At 41.0% G+C, this 22657-nt stretch overlaps 1 protein-coding gene across 2 annotated transcripts in view; it reads left to right on the forward strand.

Annotated features, from left to right (window-relative positions):
* Positions 1-22657, forward strand: part of LOC110529328 (disintegrin and metalloproteinase domain-containing protein 12) — a 145548-nt gene that overhangs the window by 44519 nt on the left and 78372 nt on the right. For both annotated transcript variants that reach the window (XM_021611461.3, XM_021611468.3), the window contains exons 2-3: positions 2454-2575; positions 7436-7509. In XM_021611461.3, the coding sequence (XP_021467136.2) occupies positions 2454-2575; positions 7436-7509 (196 nt within the window). The remainder of the gene's footprint in view (positions 1-2453; positions 2576-7435; positions 7510-22657) is intronic.

A 22657-nucleotide genomic window follows, 5' to 3' on the forward strand; every position in this document is an offset into this window, starting at 1 on the left:
GCACACAGAGTGAGTCCTTGAAACGTATGACTTGTTCAGCAAATTTTTACTCCTGAACTTATTTAGGTTTGCCATAACAAAGTGGTTGAATAGTTATTGACTCAAGACATTTCAGCTTTTAATTTTTTATGAATTTGTAAAAATGTCTAAAAACATAATTCAACTTTGATATTATGTGATATTGTGTGTTGGCCAGTGACAAAATATCTACATTTTATCCATTTAAAATTCAGGCTGTACAGTCAAGGGGTGTGAATACTTTTTGAAGGCACTGTACGTACTCAAATGGACAGCTTTCTCAAGTACTGCATTTTCTGTGTGTGTCTAGCTTGTCTAACTAGCTAACTGTGTATTACCCCCGGTGAATTCACATTACTAGGAGGGTAAAGAAGTTTTTTCGATGCTGAAAATAATAGATTTACAATAGAACAAAACATTGTGGGAGAAAGAGCTTCATATTGATTCCCAGTATAACAGAGTAAGAGCTTTAATGTACAGCACAGCAATAGGTTGGTTGGTGCAGTAGTGCTGTTGAGAGATATTGGTAAAGCTGTGTTCCCGGTGAGCTGTGTGAAACCATCCATTATTGATGTTGTGTCTGTGGTCTTACTGCAGAACAGATACCCTTTGGGGACACCACTGTTTCACAGTAGAATAATAGAGAGCTTGCATTGTGTTTGGAAAAGGCAATATCAAAAGGTAATATGTCTACAGTGTTGTACAATTTGTCTGAGGGCCTCTTTATTGTCTTTTCAAAAAATGGATCTGTGTCGTAGTTCTATTTAATGTGAATGTTTTTTTTTTTACCAATAGTAGGTCAGTTTGGTTCACTCAAGTAAACTAAAACCCTTACATAAATGGGGCACTTAGTGTGTAATAAATTCAAGGTCATTTAAACAATAGAGCAGTTTTCCCCAAATGCTATCGATTTTTGGGGGGTTGGACATAAATGTCTGTAAAAAATACAAAAGCAAATCAGTGATTTTAATTTTGGAAATCTGTTCCAAAGTATTTCCATCCATAATAGCGAGATATATGTGATCGTATACAAATGTAAGCAAGGTTTGAAAAAATTATGTTTTAGTCAAGTATTATACACTATATACTGTACACAAGAGTATGTGGACACCCCTTCAAATCAGTGGATTTGGCTATGTCACCCACACCCGTTGCTGACAGGTTTATAAAATCGAACACACAGCCATGCAATCAACAGACACAAATTGGCAGTAGAATGACCTTACTGAAAAGCTCAGGGATTTTTGTTGGGAGAAACCCAAGAAATGGGTTTCCATGGCCAAGCAGCCGCACACAAGCCTAAGATCACCATGCGCAATGCCAAGCATGTAAAGCTCGCTTCCATTAGACTCTGGAGCATTGGAACTGCTTTCTTTGGAATGATGAATGAAGCTTCACCATCTGGCAGTCCGATGGACGAATCTGGGTTTGGAGGATGACAGGAGAATGCTACCTTCCCGATTGCATTGTGCCAACTGTACAGTTTGGTGGAGGAGGAATAATGGTCTGTCTTTTTTTCATGGTTCTACTAGGCCCCATAGTTCCAGTGAAGGGAATCTTAATGCTACAGCATACAATGGCATTCTAGACGATTCTGTGCCAACTTTGTGCCAAAGGTTTGGGGAAGGCGCTTTCTTGTTTCAACGTACAAATGCCCTCTCGCACAAAGCGAGGTCCATACAGAAATGGTTTGACGAGATCGGTGTGGAAGAACTTGACTGGCATGCACAGAGCTTGGACCACAACCCCATAGATCACCTGCGGGATGAATTGGCACGCCGACAGCGAGCCAGGCCTAATTGCCCAACATCAGTGCCCGACCTCACTAGTGCTCTTGTGGCTGAATGGAAGCAAATCCCCGCGGCAATGTTCCAACATCTAGTGGAAAGCCTTCCCAGAAGAGTGGAGGCTATTATAGCAGCAAAGGGGGAACCAACTCCATATTAATGCCCATGATTTTGGAATGAGATGTCTGACGAGTAGGTGTCCACATACTTTTGAGCTTTGGTCACTTTGCAGTCTACAAATTGTTTGTAATTATTTTCGCCCCCCTGACCATCTGCTCAAAAAAAATCACTCCGCAGCTGAATCTAGTTGATGAACCATTCAATAGAGCAACACATTTTACTTGAGGTGGCCTGAAGCTAAATGATGAAACAATCACATGTTCAAAAGACTAACATTTAAAGTATGATAACAATGTTATGTCATTCTCCATAATCTCATGGTTGACTGCCGCCACAACCATTGAAGTCAGGTGTTATGTAATTCTCATTGTACAGTAATATACATGCTCTCAGTTAGGCCTCCTCAGGTCAAGTGATAGCAGTACTTAACAGAGACCAGATAGACTCGCGCTAACCATACCCACTCAGTACAAACCATTTCCATTGATTACATCACATCATTAATCACTGTTATTGATCTTTTAACAGGGAAAAGCTTGGACCAGAGTGTGCTGCACAGTGCTGTCCCTAAGCCCCAACGCTATGACACCACGGTACCTCTCCTGCTGGAAGGGCGGCAGCGCAAACCACTCAGCCAGCTCAAGTCCAGGGTAAATATTCATAAAGCGGCCACTTAGTGGCCTTGGCTAATGCTAATAAGCTGCTCCTACTATAGCTCAGCCAAGCGCAGATGCTAGCCTGCCTGCTCACTTGCATCAGGTCTCCTGTGTTGTTCCAGTCGTGAGCTCCTAATAATTCCCCATTTCTGTTTATCCTCGGCTGATTCCCCTTTGTGCTTTCTCCTCAAAGCTTGCTCCCTGCGGCGTTGAATGGCCCCTCTGTTGTTTGTTTAGTATGAGCTAGGCCCTGAGGCTCCACACACTGTGAAATTATTCCCCCAACTCGCCAGGCTCCTATACTCTACAAATCAGCAGTGCATGAAAAGCAACATTTTGAAATGGTTTACCACTGGCAGAAGACTGCCTTTTCCCCCCTAAACTGTCTGGTTTTGTAACAAAGTCAGGTAGCAACCGGATTTGAAACCATCTAACAATTGTGCTAAAATGCATTGGAAGGGTGAGCGTAGTTGCGGATGGCTAGCAAATGCACCCTAACACTTGTTATCCTTGACATACCAGAACTGTAAGCAAAGATATACAAGACCTATTAGACTTTCTTTCTATGAACCATGTGTAATGCCTGAAATCCATTGTGTTATTAAAACCAGGTAAATCAGCACATTTAATCTCTGCTATTACATGGGGTCTCTAACCAATTAAGCATGTTCTGCATGCTGGTTTTAGGGTATATTAGGGTAGCTTCAGACGGGGAAACCCGATGCGTTCAGCCCACTAGGACTTGGGCAGAGAAATACATTTTTGAAATCCGGGATCCCCCACCTTCACCATAGGGAAACCATTCCCGACAAGGGAAACGCGTGGGTGTTGAGTAGTACTCCCAGAATATTTAAAACAGCCATGGCTTTCCAAGATTTATCCCTCAGATTATACATGAGTGGATAGATTTTTCCTAGCTGGAGGAAATACCACACCCTCTGAGGGGGTGTTTTTTTTCTATGTTAGTGTCTCAATTACACACTCTCCCTGAATGCTGAGCTTGTGCTTTACTTGGCTGACATGGGGAGGGTATTAGCAAATCAACAAAATCTCTGAAATGAGATGGAGTCATGAGAGCTGCCAGTGATGCACCAGTAATTCATCAGAATGTGTTATATTATAGCTTTGTCTGGAACAATGAAGAGATTCTAGTTATTTAGTTAGGACAGAATTTTGGTGAAAGTTAATTAAATTTTATTAGAGAGGTATTCCATTGTCATGACACTACATAATCAATTGAGTTTGACAACAATGTGTATTTGTATAGCTCACGAGCCAGCTGTTATAGCCATGTTGACCATTCCAACATATTATTGAGTTTAACAATGATTGAGTTGGTTATTTTATCAGAGATGATACCAAACTCATTTTTCCTTCCACCCCTTTAGTTTTTCTTGAACTGTTCTCGGTGCCACAAGAAGTAGCAAGCCAATATCTTGGTGGTGGTGAGTCAGGACAATTGGGTAATGACCTGCCATGAACCGCCCTGCCTTCTAAACCACAAATGGACCCACAAACTATACAACTCTATGCACAAGGACTACTTTTAACAATTTCTACTGAACATTTTACAAAAACACGTTCACTTGAAGACCAGTGCAGATACAACATTTGTAACAGAACGACGGCACCAACAGCACAAACCGTCATTTGATTACCAAACTTTACATCTGCACAGTTCAAGTAAATATGTTTTTCTAAACTTTTCTGTGGACATTGTTAAATAGTGTTGTATGGTTTGTTTAGCTTTGCAGTCTTTGGTTTTTGTTTGGCATACATTTTAAAGTGAAAAATATGAGTCTCAGTATCACTCTGTTACGATGGATTTGCCCTTATCTGACTGGGACAAAATACTGGTTGTTCTGTCTCTGCCTGTCTATCTTTATCTCTGCCTGTCTATCTTTATCTCTGCCTGTCTGTCTATCTTCATCTCTCAAGGTGCCGCCAAAATGCCTGGCTGCTTGTCTGTGTACCTGCTTCTACGTGGGTAGTAAAATAGTTCAAATGACAACATGACCTTTTCCTAGCAGGAGGCTCTCCATCCCCGTGTGTGTGTGTGTGTGTGTGTGTGTGTGTGTGTGTGATACAGTATCTGATCGCCTCTCATAAACTGTGCGACAGACAGAGATCCCCAGCTGCTGTCAAGCCCCCCTTTTCCCATGGGCCAGTTCGGTCATAGCTCATGAGTGTTAAAAAGGCAGGAGGTCTGGGGAAATTAGTGTCAGGGTCAGAACTCATGAGTGTTAAAAAGGCAGGAGGTCTGGGGAAATTAGTGTCAGGGTCATAACTCATGAGTGTTAAAAAGGCAGGAGGTCTGGGGAAATTAGTGTCAGGGTCATAACTCATGAGTGTTAAAAAGGCAGGAGGTCTGGGGAAATTAGTGTCAGTCAGCACTGAAATATGCAGACAATCATCAAAATGTTGTTCTTGCACTCAAGGAACAACACTGCTTGCTCTGCAAAAACAGAAATGTTTTTGCTGTTGATTTTTGACCAACATCAACCTGACATGGTAGATTATTGCTGTAGACCTAAAGTGGATTTTTTAAATTTCATGTTCAACATTAGATCATTTTTTACATTACTGTTGATCTTTTATAAACGTCTCTAATTTTCTGAATGAACAGAGTCCAGTTTTTAACCTAACTATGGGAAATCATGAAAGGTACTAACGGAGGTGTCTATGACCTGGTCATCCTCGGATGGAGAATTAGTAACGGAGAGGCACCATACATACACTAAATCAGATCAAATGTTATTAGTCACATGCTCCGAATACAACAGGCGTAGGTAGACCTTACAGTGAAATGCTTACTTAACTAACAGTGCAGTTTCAAAAAATATGGAGAAGAATAAGAGATAAATGTAACAAGTAATCAAAGGGGGGGGTGCCGGTACAGAGGGGGGGGGGGGTGCCGGTACAGAGTCTATGTGCAGGGGGGTACAGGGGGGTGCCGGTACAGGGGGGTGCCGGTACAGAGTCTATGTGCGGGGGCACCGGTTAGTTGAGGTAGTGTCTACAGTTGAAGTCGGAAGTTTACATTTGTTGTCCTTAAGCCATTTTGCCACAACTTTGGAAGTATGCTTGGGGTCATTGTCCATTTGGAAGACCCATTTGCGACCAAGCTCTAACTTCAAGACTAATGTCTTGAGATGTTGCTTCAATATATCCACATCATTTTCCTGCGTCATGATGCCATCTATTTTGTGAAGTGCACCAGTCCCTCCTGCAACAAAGCACCTCCACAACATGATGCTGCCACCCCCGTGCTTCACGGTTGGGATGGTGTTCTTCGGCTTGCAAGCCTCGCCCTTTTTCCTCCAAACATATGGCCAAACAGTTCTATTTTTGTTTCACCAGACCAGAGGACATTTCTCCAAAAAGTACCATCTTTGTCCCCATGTGCAGTTGCAAACCGTAGTCAATTTTTGCAAAATGTCCTTGTTTTTGAAAGAAAATCATTTTTTTGTTTGACTATTGTCGCTGGAAACGGCTGATTTTTTTATGGAATATCTGCATAGGTGTACAGAGGCCCATCATCAGCAACCATCACTCAGCTAATCCAAGTTTACAATTTTAAAAGGTTAATTGATCATTAGAAAACCCTTTTGCAATTATGTTAGCACAGCTGAAAACTGTTCCTCTGAGAGTTCCTCTGTCCAGTGTCCATCTTCTTTTGCCCATCTTAATCTTTTCTTTTTATTGGCAGTCTGAGATATGGCCTCTTCACTGTTGACATTAAGACTGGTGTTTTGTGGGTACTGTTTAATGAAGCTGCCAGTTGAGGACTTGTTTATTTATTTCACTTTAATTTAACCAGGTAGGCAAGTTGAGAACAAGTTCTCATTTACAATTGCGACCTGGCCAAGATAAAGCAAAGCAGTTCGACACATATAACAACACAGGAGTAAAACAAACATACAGTCGATAATACAGTAGAAACAAGTCTATATACGAGTGAGGCTGTTTCTCAAACTAGACACTCTAATGTACTTGTCCTTTTGCTCAGTTGTGCACCGGGGCCTCCCACTCCTCTTTCTATTCTGGTTAAAGCCAGTGTATGCTGTTCTGTGAAGGGAGTAGTACACAGAGTTGTAAAAGATCTTCAGTTTCTTGGCAATTTCTCGCATGGAATAGCCTTCATTTCTCAGAACAAGAATAGACTAACGAGTTTCAGAAGAAGTTCTTTGTTTCTGGCCTTTTTGAGCCTGTAATCAAACCTGCAAATGCTGATGCTCCAGATACTCAACTAGCCTAAAGAAGGCCAGTTTTATTGCTTCTTTAATCAGTACAACAGTTTTCAGCTGTGCTAACATAATTACAAAATATTGTTCTAGTGATAAATTAGCCTTTTAAAATGATAAACTTGGATGAGCTAACACAACATGCCATTGGAACACAGGAGTGATGGTTGCTGATAATGGGCCTCTGTACGCCTACCTAGATATTCCATTTAGAAAATCTGCCGTTTCCAGCTACAATAGTCATTTACAACATTAACTACGTCTACACTGTATTTCTGATCAATTTGATGTTATTTGAATGGGCCAAAAATGAGTCTTTCTTTCAAAAACAAGGACATTTATAAGTGACCCCAAACTTTTGAATGGTAGTGTATGTGCTCATCAAAAAGTCAGCTGTCATGGCTAGAGTCCAGAGCTTTCCCTGTTCAGGTTACGTAGTCAGGAAAACAGGGCCCTAGTCATGACAACCACCAAAGCAATGGATCTGGGAACTGGAATCCCTCTTCCTGGCCCTTTCCCAGCATGCCCACATACTTCCTGTCCAGTATATGTCAGCCGTGCTGGGTGTGCCCCGTCCCCTCACCTCTGGTGTCCTGTGTTTGTGTTCTAGAGTCATCCTGCATCACTGAAGCTGGTGGTGGAGGCGGAAGGTGAACAACTGGTCCTGGCACTAGAAAAAAACCAGTAAGTCATCATTCTATATTCCACTGCACATCCTAAAGTCCTACATCAGACCTTCATCACTACAGGCATCTCGGCTTCCAAAGGAATATGGATGTTTTGGGGACTAGTGAAATGGTTTGTTTTGAATTTGGGAAGATACAAGTACATTAACATATGGAGTAAACAATGATCAGATGTGTTGCTTTTCAGCTAGCATATGCTGTGCCCGTGGCTGTAGTAAGAGCTATGGGAAACGATTCTACAGTATGAGGGCAGATACAGTTTCATGGAGGGGAAGAAATATTTCACTTAACAAATGTCGAGGCACTTTTATGGTTTAGTCTCTCTGAAGAGTTGAGTGATGATAGTTGATAAAGAATGAGGGTGAAGTGGACTCGAGAGGTTGTTTTTTTCTCTCAACACCTTTTTCTCTTCCAGACTGTGGAATATAACACCAGGCATGAGAACTGGGAATCCTGTGGAGTATTTGTGAAATCAACTGCATATATACACACTGTTCATATATATACAGTACAAGCTAAGCATTTCCAGAAGCAAGGAGACTTGGGCCAGGTATTAGGTCTGAAGCAGCCATAGGCCTTCACGTATTTTATACTTGGCTTAATCATTGCGTTTGCATGTGTAACTTACAGTCCTTGGCTTGGACACTGTGCAGGAGACATGATCTCCCTCCAGTTAGTTTAGTCTGCCAGGTTTGATGGACCACCATAGATGCATAGACTACACCAGTAGGGATAAGACCCCTGAGATCTATCAGATTTCACTGCAACGCTACTGAGATAGTACATACACTTTGACATTAGGATATTCTCATGGATTTTGTGAACTGCACTTACTCCCATCACTCCTTTGAAACACACCCACTATTAACATCAAAACTCTGATTTTCCTCATCACCTCACTTCTACTGTCCAACTTAATATGTGTCCCTGACAGAATTCCCACCACCCTATTCCTAAAAATAAAAAATCCCACCCAACTACCCTACCCGCATCGCCAACCTTGGTGACCCGTGTGTCAGCTTTGAGAGATAAGCCAGCCCAGGAATTCCCTTCCGTCTGTCCTCCTCCCTGCCTCCCTCCAGATGTGTCCGCTGATGTCTGTCTCACGTCTGTACCCAGACACAGGTGGTGTGTGACCTCTGCATGCTCTCTGTGTGTGCACTGTGCGGGGTTGTACCCTCCCTGCCTTCTCTGTAGGATCAGGAGGTAGGAAGAACCTCTGAGCCAGCACAGAGTAGTAGTTTGCTCTCTCACTTTGTGGTGTATAACACCACAATATGCTGCTAATGTCCACTTAATAGCTTTCAGTGTTAAGTATGAAGGTTCTATTATCCTAAGAAATTAGTTTAACCAATAAATTAGCTGCACTGTAGACAGACAGATCTAAGCGACAGGTAGAGCAGGAAGTACCCTGAAATGTATAGAAATTCTGGTATGCATTCTATAAGAGTTTGTGTTTTTTTGGTTTTCAGTAAGAGTGAGTTGGTCAACTGAATTAAAGGACCTGTTTAGTAAGTGGATGTGTTCTGGGCTGAGTTATGCAAGGTTTACTTTAAGTGGTGGGTTTTTTACAGAGTTCTGCTGAGTCCATAAGGTTTCCTAATTTGGTTTTCCTCAAGTGCACACCTGGTCCAGGGCCAATCTGAAAAGATCTAGCTCTACCAAAAGTAAACAGAATAGCAAATCTAATTAATAAACCAAAATGTTAGCTAACAGCCCTCTGACACAACAGTCTGGCCTAGAGCAAGTATAGAGCTGTTCAGGCTGTGTGTTTGTTCATTGATTATCATCAATAGATTGATTCCTCTATCCTCTCAGCTAGAAGCACTCACAACCTGTGTAGCATTAACAGTATTGTAAGACCAACTCAGTGACCTTGTGGTTAGTGTCTGTCCAGAGATTGGAAGGTTGGGAGTCCCTGGCCGAGTCATACCAAAGACTATAAAAATGGGACCTGATGCATCTCGGCTTGGCCCTAAGGAGATAGATTGGGGGAAGGCCCTGTGATAGACTAGCGTCTTGTCCATGGGGTGTACTTGTACATCAAGCTGCCTCATGCTACAGAAACAGGAGATACTAATTTGAGCTGTTCTGGCTTGCACAAGCAAAGGCTACTTCCAGTTATTGAGTCTCTCTAAAGTAACAGCCCAAACCTACTTCAACTTTTTCCTTTGGTTTCTCCTGGAAATATTTGACCCAAAAAAGCGGTCAATTTGGAGTTGGACCTGCATGTTCTGTCTGAGCTTGATGTTGGCTCTCTGTCAGCTCTGTACCTGAGCAACAGACTGAGAAATTAGGCTGATGCATCTGGCCTCATTGGATCCTGGCTCTCATTTATTCCCATTTCTCTGTTTAGCTTTTGGAGGGTGTGTGTATGTGTGTGTGTGTCTGCCAGCAGAGCTGTTTTTATTTATTCAGTCTGAGTGGAGTGCCTCCCAGCTCCTGAAGCAGCACCCACCGGATCATTGTTTCAATGTATTCAAGGCTTCAGATATTGATTTTTTTTAATGAAATTTTCTGTCATTAGTCAGGAACAGAGTGAAAAATACAAGAAACTCACAACGGCCCACACTTCATGCAGACACCAAGCTGTGTAAAAACAAAATGGATCCGATTATGCAAATCATGAAGGACAGAGTAGTGAGAGGATGAAGAAAGATTGACTGAAGGAGGAAGGTTATAAGTCTTACACTTGGCTTTGGTTATGTCGATACTTTTTGATGAGGTCTAGACCTTAACATGCCAGTTTTAGTCGCTCTTGATGGCAGGGGCCTGAACAATTGCAGTTTTCAGGCAATACATGACTACTACAAGCAGTACTGAGACTATAGAGAAATAGTGTTCTGAATCCATAGGGGGACTCAAAGGTCAAAGGTGATAATAGCCGTGATCTAGAGCATGTTAGACAGCCTCTCATGATGTCAGTCCTATGAGACATTACACTGATTAAAGACTGCAACTGTAGGAAGAAAGAATGTGTGTGCGTGTGTGCATGTGTGCGTGCGTGCGCTACCTGGTCTCATAGACTAGGCGTAACATAGTAAATGTAAATCCGAGGACACTCAAATTAGTATGATATGTGACGTTTGGTATGGTTACATAAGACAGAAGGTTACTTAAGGCAAGAAACAAAAGGAGGGTGGTTGGTCGGGGTGGATGGATGGATAGGACCCAAAGGTTGCGTGTTCGAATGTCATCATGGACAATTTAGCATTTTAGCTAATTAGCAACTTTTCAACTACTTTTTAGATTCTTTGCAACTATTTGGCATGTTAGCTAACCCCTCCCCTAAACCTAATCTTAACCATTTAACCTAACTCCTAACCTTAACCCTAACCCCTACCTCTAACCCCTAGCCTAGCTAACGTTAGCTAGCTAGCTAGCTTATGTTAACCCTTTAACCTAACTCCTAACCTTAATCCTAACCCCTACCTCTAACCCCTAGCCTAGCTAATGTTAGCCAGCTAGCTAATGTTAGCCAGCTAGCTAATGTTATCATTAGCCACCTAGCTAACATTAACCACAACCAATTGGAAATTCATAACATATCATTCATTTTTGCAATTTCGTAACATATTGTACATTTTTGAAATTCTTAACACATTATACATTTACATATTTGTTCATATCATATGAATTGTAATTCGTAACATATCATACGTAATTGATTATGGACATCCACAAATTAATACATACTATACTAAACGGAACATATCATACGAAATGGAGTGTCTTGAATTTACGTACAGAATAATATGAAATGCTCTGAGACCAGGTTGATGTGTGCCGGCTGGGTTGAGTGGATTTTGAGAAATTGTCTTGTCAGGAAGAGTTCCGTTTCATACTGTTCAATTTTCCAATTTTCCTAGTACATTCATTTGATTCAGGTCATGCTGTACTTTTTGGTGTTGCAAAGCTTTTAGTATGTAACTGCACATAATTTCAGCATTAGGCATCTACAGTAATGATACAGGAAATTCTCAGACAACAGAATAACTTTTTAATGTCTTCATTCATTTCTCTTATCTGGGCCAGCTCCTGAAATATTTGTCTTGAATTCATTCGACAGCTCAGTTGTTGACAGAATACTTTCCCATGAAGACATTTCCTCAAATACTTTTCTGCCAGGAAGGAATAGGAGATTGGGGATCCTTCACAAACACAGGTCACTGTTAAACAACATCATTATGGCTGCCACAAACATCCCCATAGCAACATCCTCCTCAAGACTGTCATGATTAGCAGGAGATGAGTTCAGATGAGGCCCCGTATGTGCTGTACCAAACAGAGAAGAGGACTGACAATGTCATGATCCCAAACAACCACCAGTACTAGACTTGGAGTACATCATTAGTGGAGAAGCTCATTGACAAGAGGAAGACCCTGGACAAAGAGAGCGCTGGTGTCCTTAGCTGGGTAATTGGATCTGTCAAATCAGAGATATGTCTTCGTCGTGTGTCAGAGTTATTTCAGTAGCACGGGTCCAGTTGATAAGGAATTAGTGGTTAGCTCGTTCGCCTGTCAACTCTGCAGCATAATGGGGTGGTTTTAAGCGCTCCCTTACAGCTCAGTGTAAACACTGTAATGATTGCTTTCCAGGCAGACTAAACAAACACTACAGCGACCTAGTGACCTGGCAGGTCACGAGACAAGACAACTACCATGACTATGTCTCTAAGAGCAGCACAGGACATTAGCAGCATTGCGTCTCTTCGCCAAGGATTTAATCCCTGTCTGTCAAATGTTCACTATTTTTTGCTTTCACGCTCTTTCATTCTCTCCCTCTCTTTCTCTATGTCTTTCTCACTCTATCCAATCCATCCCATCCTTGGTATGGACCTCCAGTGGCAGATGAATATGGTAGGAAGAGTGGTGGGTGTGTGTGTGTGTGTGTGAGGGAGTATGTGAGCAGCCCGTCTCTCTAAAGACCAGCTCTTCCCAGAACCTTTCCCCTCTCCACAGGCGACTTGCGACCTGATTCGAGCCACCAGTGGGGGATTTGGACCAGGCTGCTGTGTCGGGTGCCAACACAGTGTGCCCTCAGCAGTACTCTCTGTCCCCGTTGCCAAACCCCCGTTGCACTATACCAGTCACAATCCATTTGCGTAGCGTTGCTGGGTTAAATTGTACAAAACGCTCTTAGCCTTTGGTATGAAGTACATTTTCGTCCATGCGTGCATTTTAGCCTTAGTAAATACACTGAAGTATATTAGAGAGGATTTGTTGATACAAAGTAATGTAATGCATCCATACCAATAAAGGCTCCGTGACTTTTAGATTGAATTCTTTCCGTTAGACTTACTCTACTCTGCATTGATTAGGTACTATTTCTGGCAATGTCTTGGGTTGTGAAATGGAACACTTGGCAGTGGGTGGCTACCCCATGAGTGTTTGCAGTTGTGCAAGCGTCAATGACAATTCCCCCACTGCTAAAATAAATAACATTTCCAATACAGAATTAAACTGAGTGGATTTGTCTCTTTTCAAATTACATGTGCAGAAGCTTCAGTTATCCCTAAGCTTAGAACATTAATTATTGATAGTCTTATTGCTTCTTGTGGTCTTTTTTAATTAGTAGATCAGAAAGAATGAGAGAAAGTTCAGGGGGCAATACAGAGTGCCCTTGGGAAGAGTTGCCTGCTACTTAAAGGACAAAATAACTAGGGCTGGGAAATGCCAGGGACCTCATGATACGATAATATCATGATACTTAGGTGCCGATACGATATGTATGGCAATTCTCACGCTACCCATGATTCTATATGTATTGCGATTTGATGTTCCAAACATATTTCTCACTATAATGTCTGCTGCAGAGAGATGAGAGAGCATGAGAAAATTCGTTTTGATCAGTCATGGAAATAAAAGTGCTGAAAACACGTTGGCTCGCTATTTAAAAAGAAGATGGAGAACAAGCTATAAGATGAAAAATACTGCCGTTTTGGCGCAAGTATAACCGACTAGCGCTGGCTAATGCTACCTAGCAAAGCATAAATATATATAATCATTTTTACTAATCGATACTTGGAGTCAAAGTATTGATAAAATATCGTCCCCATATCACTAAAAAGAACAGAAGGAGGAATCCCTTGGTGTTCAGGGATAAGAGAAGAATATTCCATTTGTGTATTTGCATGAGGTAGACCTTAAGCCAAGCTCAGACTGGCCCTTGTTCTCTATTCATCTCTCTGTGGGAGTGTTTTTCCAGATGGATTGTGGGATATATGCCCTATGTTTCGTGGAGGAGCCATGGCTTTGGAGCCATGGCTTTGGAGCCATGGCTTTGCAGCCAGCTTTTCTACTGGACATCTGGACAATGGGGATGGAAGAGCTGGACAACCTGTTTACAGCACTATGGGCTATGGCCACTCACAACAACAGCTGATTCGAGCCTCTGGTTATCCATCTTTTTGGTTGTCTGATAGAGTTCCCTACCGAGGTTACAAACTTTCCTGAAATAACAGATTTTCAGGACTACACAGGGACATGGTTTGTCCTGTCTCTGCAGTGTTGTCAACCATACATTAAACAGAACAACACTTTCTCTCAGGTTCTAAGACAGTTGACTGTTAGCTGAGTAGTTTAAGGCAAGCCTCTAACATTCTAGATGTTCCAAATTTATTTCAGGCTTACATCCTCTCCTTGAGATTGCTAAAACATATGACATCACCTCTTGCTGCTCCCGTCTGGCTATTTTTAGGAAACAGTCATCGTAGCAAGGATGTTGTCAAGCCACTTAGCAAAATAGTTTGTGTGTGTGCTTTCTTGTGTCTGCATTTCTCATCTACCTGAGAGAACATTTGGTGGGACGTCACCCAATTTTCATGCTTTTAACCTTCCATATATGGGTTCCTTGTCAGGGTTGTTAGCTTGCAGAACGGTTGAAGTCCTGCGAGCATCAGCAGTTTGTGGTTCGCGCTTGAGAACATTACAGACAGTAAGTGCCTTCAAATGAGACTTGGGATGTGATGCATTCTCTGCCGTGCCCAACGGCCTCACAGAGCAAACCCCTGCTTTTAAAAATCACACTGATAGATATGGTGTCAGTGAAATTAACTACAGGTGTAGAATCTTAATTTGACCTCTCTTTTGTTGCTGAGAATTTTCCTGCATCGCAGGAAATGCAGATGAGCTTCGTGATTTACATAAATTCACTGAAAACCAGCACTAAAAAACAGTTCTATTAACAGTATTGCACTTTTCATATAGCTTACTTTAGGCAGCTAATAGCCTAACTGCCGATCAAGTAACATTATGGACTAAACGTTCAAATCATGTTTCTGCAGGATTATTTTGCTGTGACAACATTGGTCAAATTGAGATCCTACATCTGTATTGCTGTGTAGGCAAGTGCAAAACATATGGTAAGTTATGTAGGGCTTTTTCCTTCTCTTGCTTTGGGACTGGGGCGCTAGATGTTAATGGTGAATAATGTTCCTATTTATCTGGATCAGCGGGAAAGGAAGACATCCTGGAGAGTGAGGGAATGCATTATTTTTGTCTGCTACTATAGAGATCTCTAGAGATGGTATGATTTGCATGTACATTATATATTGCATTCACGTGCATTTGTCTCTGACACAATGCGAACATTACAATGTGTCATTATGTTAAATTTCCTGGCCTAGTATATCCGGTTGCACAGCCCAAATCTATCCTGGGTCGACTGTATCATAATCACGTTTCATATGAAGATGCAAGCCTCTTGGCCCCCTTTGCCGTCCATACCAAAGTTATAATGAGAGAACACGGTCTTAGAAATTTACAAAAACCTTTAGGGAACTACCCAACGATATACAGTACCAGTCATAAGTTTGGACACACCTACTCATTCCAGGGAATTTTCTTTATTTTTTACTATTTTCTACATAGAATAATAGAGAAGACATCAAAAGTATGAAATAACACATATGGAATCATGTAGTAACCAAAAAAGTGTTAAACAAATCAAAATATATTTTAGACTTTAGATTATTCAAAGTAGCCACCTTTTGCCTTGACAACAGCTTTGCACACTCTTGGCATTTTCTCAACCAGCTTCACCTGGAATGTTTTTCCAACAGTCTTGAAGGAGTTCCCACATATGCTGAGCACTTGTTGGCTGTTTTTCTTTCCCTCTGCGGTCCAACTCATCCCAATCCATCTCAGTTGGGTTGAGGTCGGGTGATTGTGGAGGGCAGGTCATCTGATGGAGCACTCTATCACTCTCCTTCTTGGTCAAATAGCCCATACACAGCCTGGAGGCGTGTTGGGTCATTGTGTTGTTGAAAAACAAAAGATAGTCCCACTAAGCGCAAACCATATTGGATGATGTATCGCTGCAGAATATTATGGTTGCCATGCTGGTTAAGTGTGCCTTGAATTCTAAATAAATCACCAACAGTGTCACCAGCAAAGCACCATCACACCTCCTCCTCCATACTTCACGGTTGGAACTAAACATGCGGCGATCATCCGTTCACCGACTCTGCGTCTCACTAAGACATGGCGGTTGGAACACAAAATCTCAAATTTGGGCTCAACAGACCAAAGGACAGGTTTCCACTGGTCTAATTGCTCGTGTTTCTTGGTCCAAGCAAGTCTCTTCTTATTATTAGTGTTCTTTAGTAGTGGTTTCTTTAAAGCAATTCGACCATGAAGGCCTGATTCACGCAATGTATCTGTTACTTGAACTCTGTGAAGCATTTATTTGGGCTGCAATTTCTGAGGCTGGTAACCCTAATGAACTTATCCTTTGCAGCAGAGGTAACTAGGTCTTCCTTTCCTGTGGCGGTCCTTATGAGAGCCAGTTTCATCATAGAGCTTGATGGTTTTTGCGACTGCACTTGAAGAAAATGTAAAATTTCTTGACATTTTGGAGATTTACTGACCTTCATGTCATAAAGTAATGATGGACTGTTGTTTCTCTTTGCTTATTTGAGCTGTTCTTGCCATAATATGGACTTGGTATTTCACCAAATAGGGCTATCTTCTGTATACCACCCCTACCTTGTCACAACACAACTGATTGGTTCAAACGCATTAAGAAGTAAATAAATTCCACAAATTAACTTTAAACAAGGCACACCTGTTGAAATTGAAATGCATTCCAGGTGACTACCTCATGAAGCTGGTTGAGAGAATGCCAAGAGTGTGTAAAGCTGTCATTAAGGCAAAGGGTACCTACTTTGAGGAATCTCAAATATAAAATATTTTTTGATTTGTTTAACACTTTTTTGGTTACTACATGATTTCATGTGTTTTTTCATAGTTTTGATGTTGTCACTATTATTCTACAATGTAGAAAATAGTCAAAATAAAGGGAACCTGAGTAGGTGTGTCCAAACTTTTGACTGGTACTGTTTATCCTCTAATGAACATTTATTGTGCAGAGAAGAAGTCGTAACTAAGAGACCCATGAGAGAAAGAGGTTATTGGGCTAGATCGTGCCTCTGCTGAGGTTATGTGTATCAGATTAGAGCAGCTTTATAGTCTCACAGATCTTTATCTAACATGGATATGTCAGTCAAATCACTGTCTTATCTGTCAGGCGATTCAGGTGATGTAAAGATTATGGGGACTACATGGTTCTGGCTTTGAGCTGAAACCTGTGAGCAAGAAGTGCATATGCACACAACACACACACACAGGATGGGAAGTGTGGCTCCGTCATCTACCAGATGTGCTTAGGAAAACAAGGAAGTAAGGAAATGCATCACATCACGGATAGAGGGGATTTTACCCATCTGGTGTGTAAGGCCTTGCTGAACCTGCATGGGAGCAGCAAATCAAGTGGACAAACAGAGAGAGAACAGGAACATGAAGGATGTTTTATTCAGGAAATAGATAAGCTAACTGGGGATTTGTTTTAGACTTATAATAAAATGGATATGGTCCTAAATAAGAAATGGATGTTCTATTTAAAACAGACAAGAGATTATGAAGGTTCCTGTCCAGGAGATTAATTATGGATGACTTTCAAATATTTTGGACAGTGGACTTCTAGGTTAAAGGTCAGTCAACCCTGAGAATCCTATAATCTCCCCAGTATTGGACTGTGAGAGTCAGATGTTCAGAGTCAGGGTAAATATATTTTTTAAAGCATTTATTATTCTCAGGTACTGGAGACAGAAGACAAGGTAGTGAAGCAGGGTCAGGGGTGCCAGAGCTGTTGTCAGAACAATTTACACCTTGCATATTGGGAAGACAATGACCTTTAACCTGAGCCCCTTAGTTACCACAATCCTACTTCCTGTCCAGGGTCAGTGTAGCTCCAGTATTCCTGCGCGTTTCTTATAGCAATGAAGGCAGGCTCTGATTGTGCTGCAATTCTAACACGTTCAGAGAGCAGTTAGAATAATTAGGAATGAGGAAGAACTGAGGAATGTATTAATTTCAAAGTAGCTCCTGTATGTGACTTTACATTTCACCCTTAGTGAGTCCATAGTTGACATGTGCCTCTCTGGCCACCACAGCAATGACTCAAAATGCATACTCTGACAGTCCGATCACCCTGATCCTCTGTTTAAGTGGTACTGTGTAGTGGAAGACAACCTCCACCATGTTTCCAGGGTAATGAGGTGTGGGATGACAAATTGGACGATATTATCTTATTCTAGAATCAAAGCTGCATCTGTAAAAACAGAAAAGAAGTGTAATTAATAATGCCAGACATTTAAAGAGCAGAGAGTGTACTTTGGGTGGAAAGGGATTAAGGGGAAGTAATATTGTGTTTTTTTGTTGTTGTTGTTGTATTACAAGTGCTGTCTCGAACTTAAAGGGTTCTTTGGCTGTCCCCATAGGCTGTCCCCATAGGAGAACCCTTTGAATAACCCTTTTTTGTTTCAGGGTGTTCGACATGGAACCCAAAAGGGTTCTACCTGGAATCCAAAAGCTTTCTACCTGGAACCAAAACGGGTTCCCCTATCGGGATAGCCGGAGAACTCTTTTGGAGTGTATGTGTGTCATTGCTTTCCGTCATTGGTCCCATCCACCTCCAGTGGTCTGTGTACCTCAGATGTCAATCACTCTTTCTTTATGCAGTGTCTCCATGCCTATTCGACCACATGCAAATAATGAATTGTGAAGAGGTGTCAATCTTCACAAAGACAAGAAGAAAAAAGGAATTTAAAAAACAAAGAAGTAAAGTAAGTAGAGGGAGCTCAAGGCAGAGAATCTGGATACCACTTCTATTTTCTATTCAGCCCTTTGTCTGTTTTCCCTGAAGAAAAAAATATGTTTGGCAGAACAATGAGACCACTTTGGGGAGCAACCTTAGATTAATTGGAGAGATAGTAACCCACTGACAGTAATATTTGTGTATTTGTTTACTTTGTTCAATGAATAATAATGGGGGCTCCTTCCTTTAAGATCCCCAGTCACTCATTAGTTCCGGTGTAAAACTTGTTATGAATGTGAATATGGAAGTAGCTAAAGCAGTGGTTTTGCATCTGAGCAGTGGGCAGTTACTAAACAACGCCTGGGGGTTGTTGTGGATGTGGCTGACTGGAATAAATACTTTGCCAACAAGCTTTTTCCTGCAGAGTTTGTAACAGCCTACAAACACAGGAAGTTAGTTGTCACGTTTAGGTCCTTATGCGTCTGAAAGGTTGACTTAATACAGTGGTTGTTACGTGACTTATGTCACTCTCATCAGCCATTACGGTACATATGCATGCCATACCATGAGGTAGCTTACAGTGTTTCTAAAATGTCATGTTTAAGCTTTTTAAGCGTAAAATGTCATGTTTAAGGCCTGAGCGGGCGTGGTATATTGTCAATATACCACGGCTAAGGGCTGTTGGTGCTGACATCAGTCCTGTGTCTTAAAAAAAAAGATTTAAGATTTAAGATTGATTTAAGATGACCATTACAGATATGCACATTGGCCCCCACTACAAAAGGGAAAGTTGGAAGAGCTGCAAAATACATTAACATGCAGCTGCATAAATGAAGAATGTGGATCTTAATAAACGTGTAAGTATTTGCACTTGTGTATTGGCTCAGGAACCATAGTAGTCTATGTAGAAAGTTGTGTCTGATGCGAATAAAAACATTCAAAAGCTTCTCCGTGTAGTAGTATAGTAATGAAAAGTTTACAAAGAAAATGAATTTAACACGCTCAAAAACTGTATTGCTCCATAGATTTATTATTGCCTTCTGATCTAAGCAGTGACGTCACGGATATGACATCATATGGATTAAACTAAATGAAGCATCTAGCTTATGCAAAGGGGGATTCCTATACAAATATCCATAATGGAATGTTCCAAATAGATAGAAAATATTCTCAATATTAACAAATATACAAATATTCACATAAGTAATAATACTGTAATAACTTAACATAGCAAAATACTATTTTCTGCATTATGGCTCTTACAATCTGTGAACCAAGAAGATTGATTTAGTAGATTATCTGTAATTATCTAAAGAGTAATGTTTCTAACAACCTTTGATAAAACAGTTCCGTGGTTCACTGCTTGTTAGTTATGATACTGCCTTGGGCTTCTCAGGTTCGCTTGTAACGTCATCAGCAGAACCAGAAACACATACAGTCGCTTTTTCAGAAATTAACTCTTCATGCACCCTTTTTGTGTCAAATCGCTGTAAAACTAACTAATGCTAGTTTTACATCAGTTCAAACCCACAGTACAGTTCAGGCCTAAGGGAGATTGGCATGTACTGTATGTATGTGAAGGGATCACTGTTAGATTAAGAATTTTCCTCTCTGACAATTGGCCAACTGTTACCTTTAAAGAGTCTCAGGGAGTATGACATCATGCTCTTTGTACAGTAACAAGGAAAATATGTTCAGTCTGGGAATGGTTTTATGGTGTTACATATTCCGGACATGTAGGCCAACAGGCAATGAAATGGTTCGTTCTTAAAAGTGCATCATACCTCAGGGCTGTTATCTTCAATTGTCATGTGGTCTCTGAAGCTCTTGTGTATAACTAGTTTGCTAATGTCAGATAGCTGGTCTGATCTGATGATTTTGTAGGTGATTCACATAACAGTTATTTAACACCCTACATTTGTATAATTCTGTGTAAATAAGTGACCGTGGGATTTGCAGTAGTGTTAATAATAGGATGCATAGATCAAAAGGAAAAGTAAGACCTTGTGCACCACAAAGAGATTGAAACAAGAGACCTTGAGAGGGAAGAAATGTCTTTAACAGTGCTCAAGTGATCGTGGGCTGCTGAGTTACTGTCGGGCTCAAGAACCTATACAAGACATAATGAGATGTCTCATGGACCAAAATACTTAGTCATTCCACCTCAAAAAAAACACAAGGAAGAGGATTTCGTCACCCACCATATCAGATTGTTCTGAAATCGTTTCTGTAGGTTGAAACATAAGATTAGCATTCCTGAAACATTATTTTGTTGAAATATAATTTGGTCTCTGAGAAATTAAGCAAATTGATTGCACCCAAATTGGCTAATTTAATTGAAATGATTCAAATATAGTACCTAACATCCGATTTGGACCATAATTTTTCGTACAAAGCATAATCCAATAAAATTATCAATTGCCATCCACAGACACCCCACACCAATTCCACCCCAACAACCAGTATACAGTATCAGTTCTCTATGTCTGACAAGTAGTATGGAGCTGCTGCTTGGAGTATTGTTTCTTCAACCTTTAATGTATTCCCTGTGAATCTGGTGATGTTTTTTTTCCCCTGTTCAGAGAAATTAGCTATTGAAGTCACTTGCATTTATATCATAAATGAGTGTGAAAGTACCACGTTTTGCCCACTAGATGCCGCTGTTCCTGCTACTGCCGCCACACCTCTTTATCTATTTTGCTGGTCTCTTGTTTATTGGATCACAGCATTTTCTTTGCAACTTTGGATAGCTTATGCTCATGATTATATAAATCCTTTAAATTAAAACTGCAAATGTGGGTGCAACAATTAGCTTAGTTTCTCAGAGATCAATGTTTCAGGAATGGTAATCTTATTTGTTTCTAAGTACAGAAACGATTTCAGAACAATCTGAGATTGTTGGTGACAATCTTATTTCTTGTGCTTTTTGAGATGGAATGACAAAGTATTATGTTTCATGAGGCATCTCATTATGTCCTGTATAGGTTCCTGAGCCTGACAGTAACTCGGCAGCCCACAATTATTTTGAGCACTGTTAAAGACATTTCTTCCCTCTTAGGGTCTCGTCTTTCATTATCTTTCTAGTGTACAAGGTCTTTATTTCCCAATGCTCATTGTAGGGTTCAGAGAGCTTCAGCACTTCAGTGTGTACGAGTGTTACATGTTTTCCCCATGAAGGAGACATTTCATTTGCAAGTGACAATGCATCTTGTTAAAGTGTTCTCTCTTTTTGTACACTAGAAAGAAGATTAAACAAGATAACTTGTAGAGAGAGAGGGAAGACATTTATTTAACAGGGCTCAACAAATGAGTGCGGGCTGCTTAGTTACTGCCAGGCTCAAGAAAATATACAGGTTGAGATGCCTCACCAGCCAAAACACTTAAAAGTGGAGGCCAACAACACCAACGAATGAGGTGTCACGTCATATTTACATTCAATATTTCTCAATTGTAATAGAACATGTTCCAGCAGTTAGAGTCTTTGGTAATGACCATGAATACGTTTTCAGTGTGCCTTTTTAGCATCAGATCCATGTGAGCTTGGACCATCACCGAAATCAGGCTTAGCTCAGAAACATTGGTCTCTGTTTTGCTAATTGACTGGGATCTCAAGATTTGCAGCATGTTCAATGGAAATGCATGTTTAAAAAGTTCCTTAGTCTATGCTTTTCATCTAGTGATCAGTTTTCGTTCATGAGTGATCAATAAGTCCCTAGTTACCAGTGCTTGACTTGGGCAGGAGCTCACTGGAGCTGAATACCGGCACCTCAAATGTTGTACTGCTTGAGCTCCTGTTCCTCTTACAAAATATTAACTTAAAGCTATTGTGGAGCTCCTGCACCTAAATATAAACAGTACTGGCACCCAAAATGAGTACCGGCACCTATTTCCGTCCAAGTCAAGCACTGCTAGTTACAGTTACTGACCACGACTGGTGCTGGAATGCTAATGTAGTGCGGATGTTGTAGTGTTCAGCGATGGCATGGGGACACACACGATAGAATAGACAGAATCTGGAAGAGGCTTACTAACACATCTACAGTGGGAT

This window comes from Oncorhynchus mykiss, chromosome 1 (genome assembly GCF_057628025.1).
Source record: "Oncorhynchus mykiss isolate SJ-2025 chromosome 1, ASM5762802v1, whole genome shotgun sequence".
In the NCBI taxonomy this organism is placed as follows: domain Eukaryota; kingdom Metazoa; phylum Chordata; class Actinopteri; order Salmoniformes; family Salmonidae; genus Oncorhynchus; species Oncorhynchus mykiss.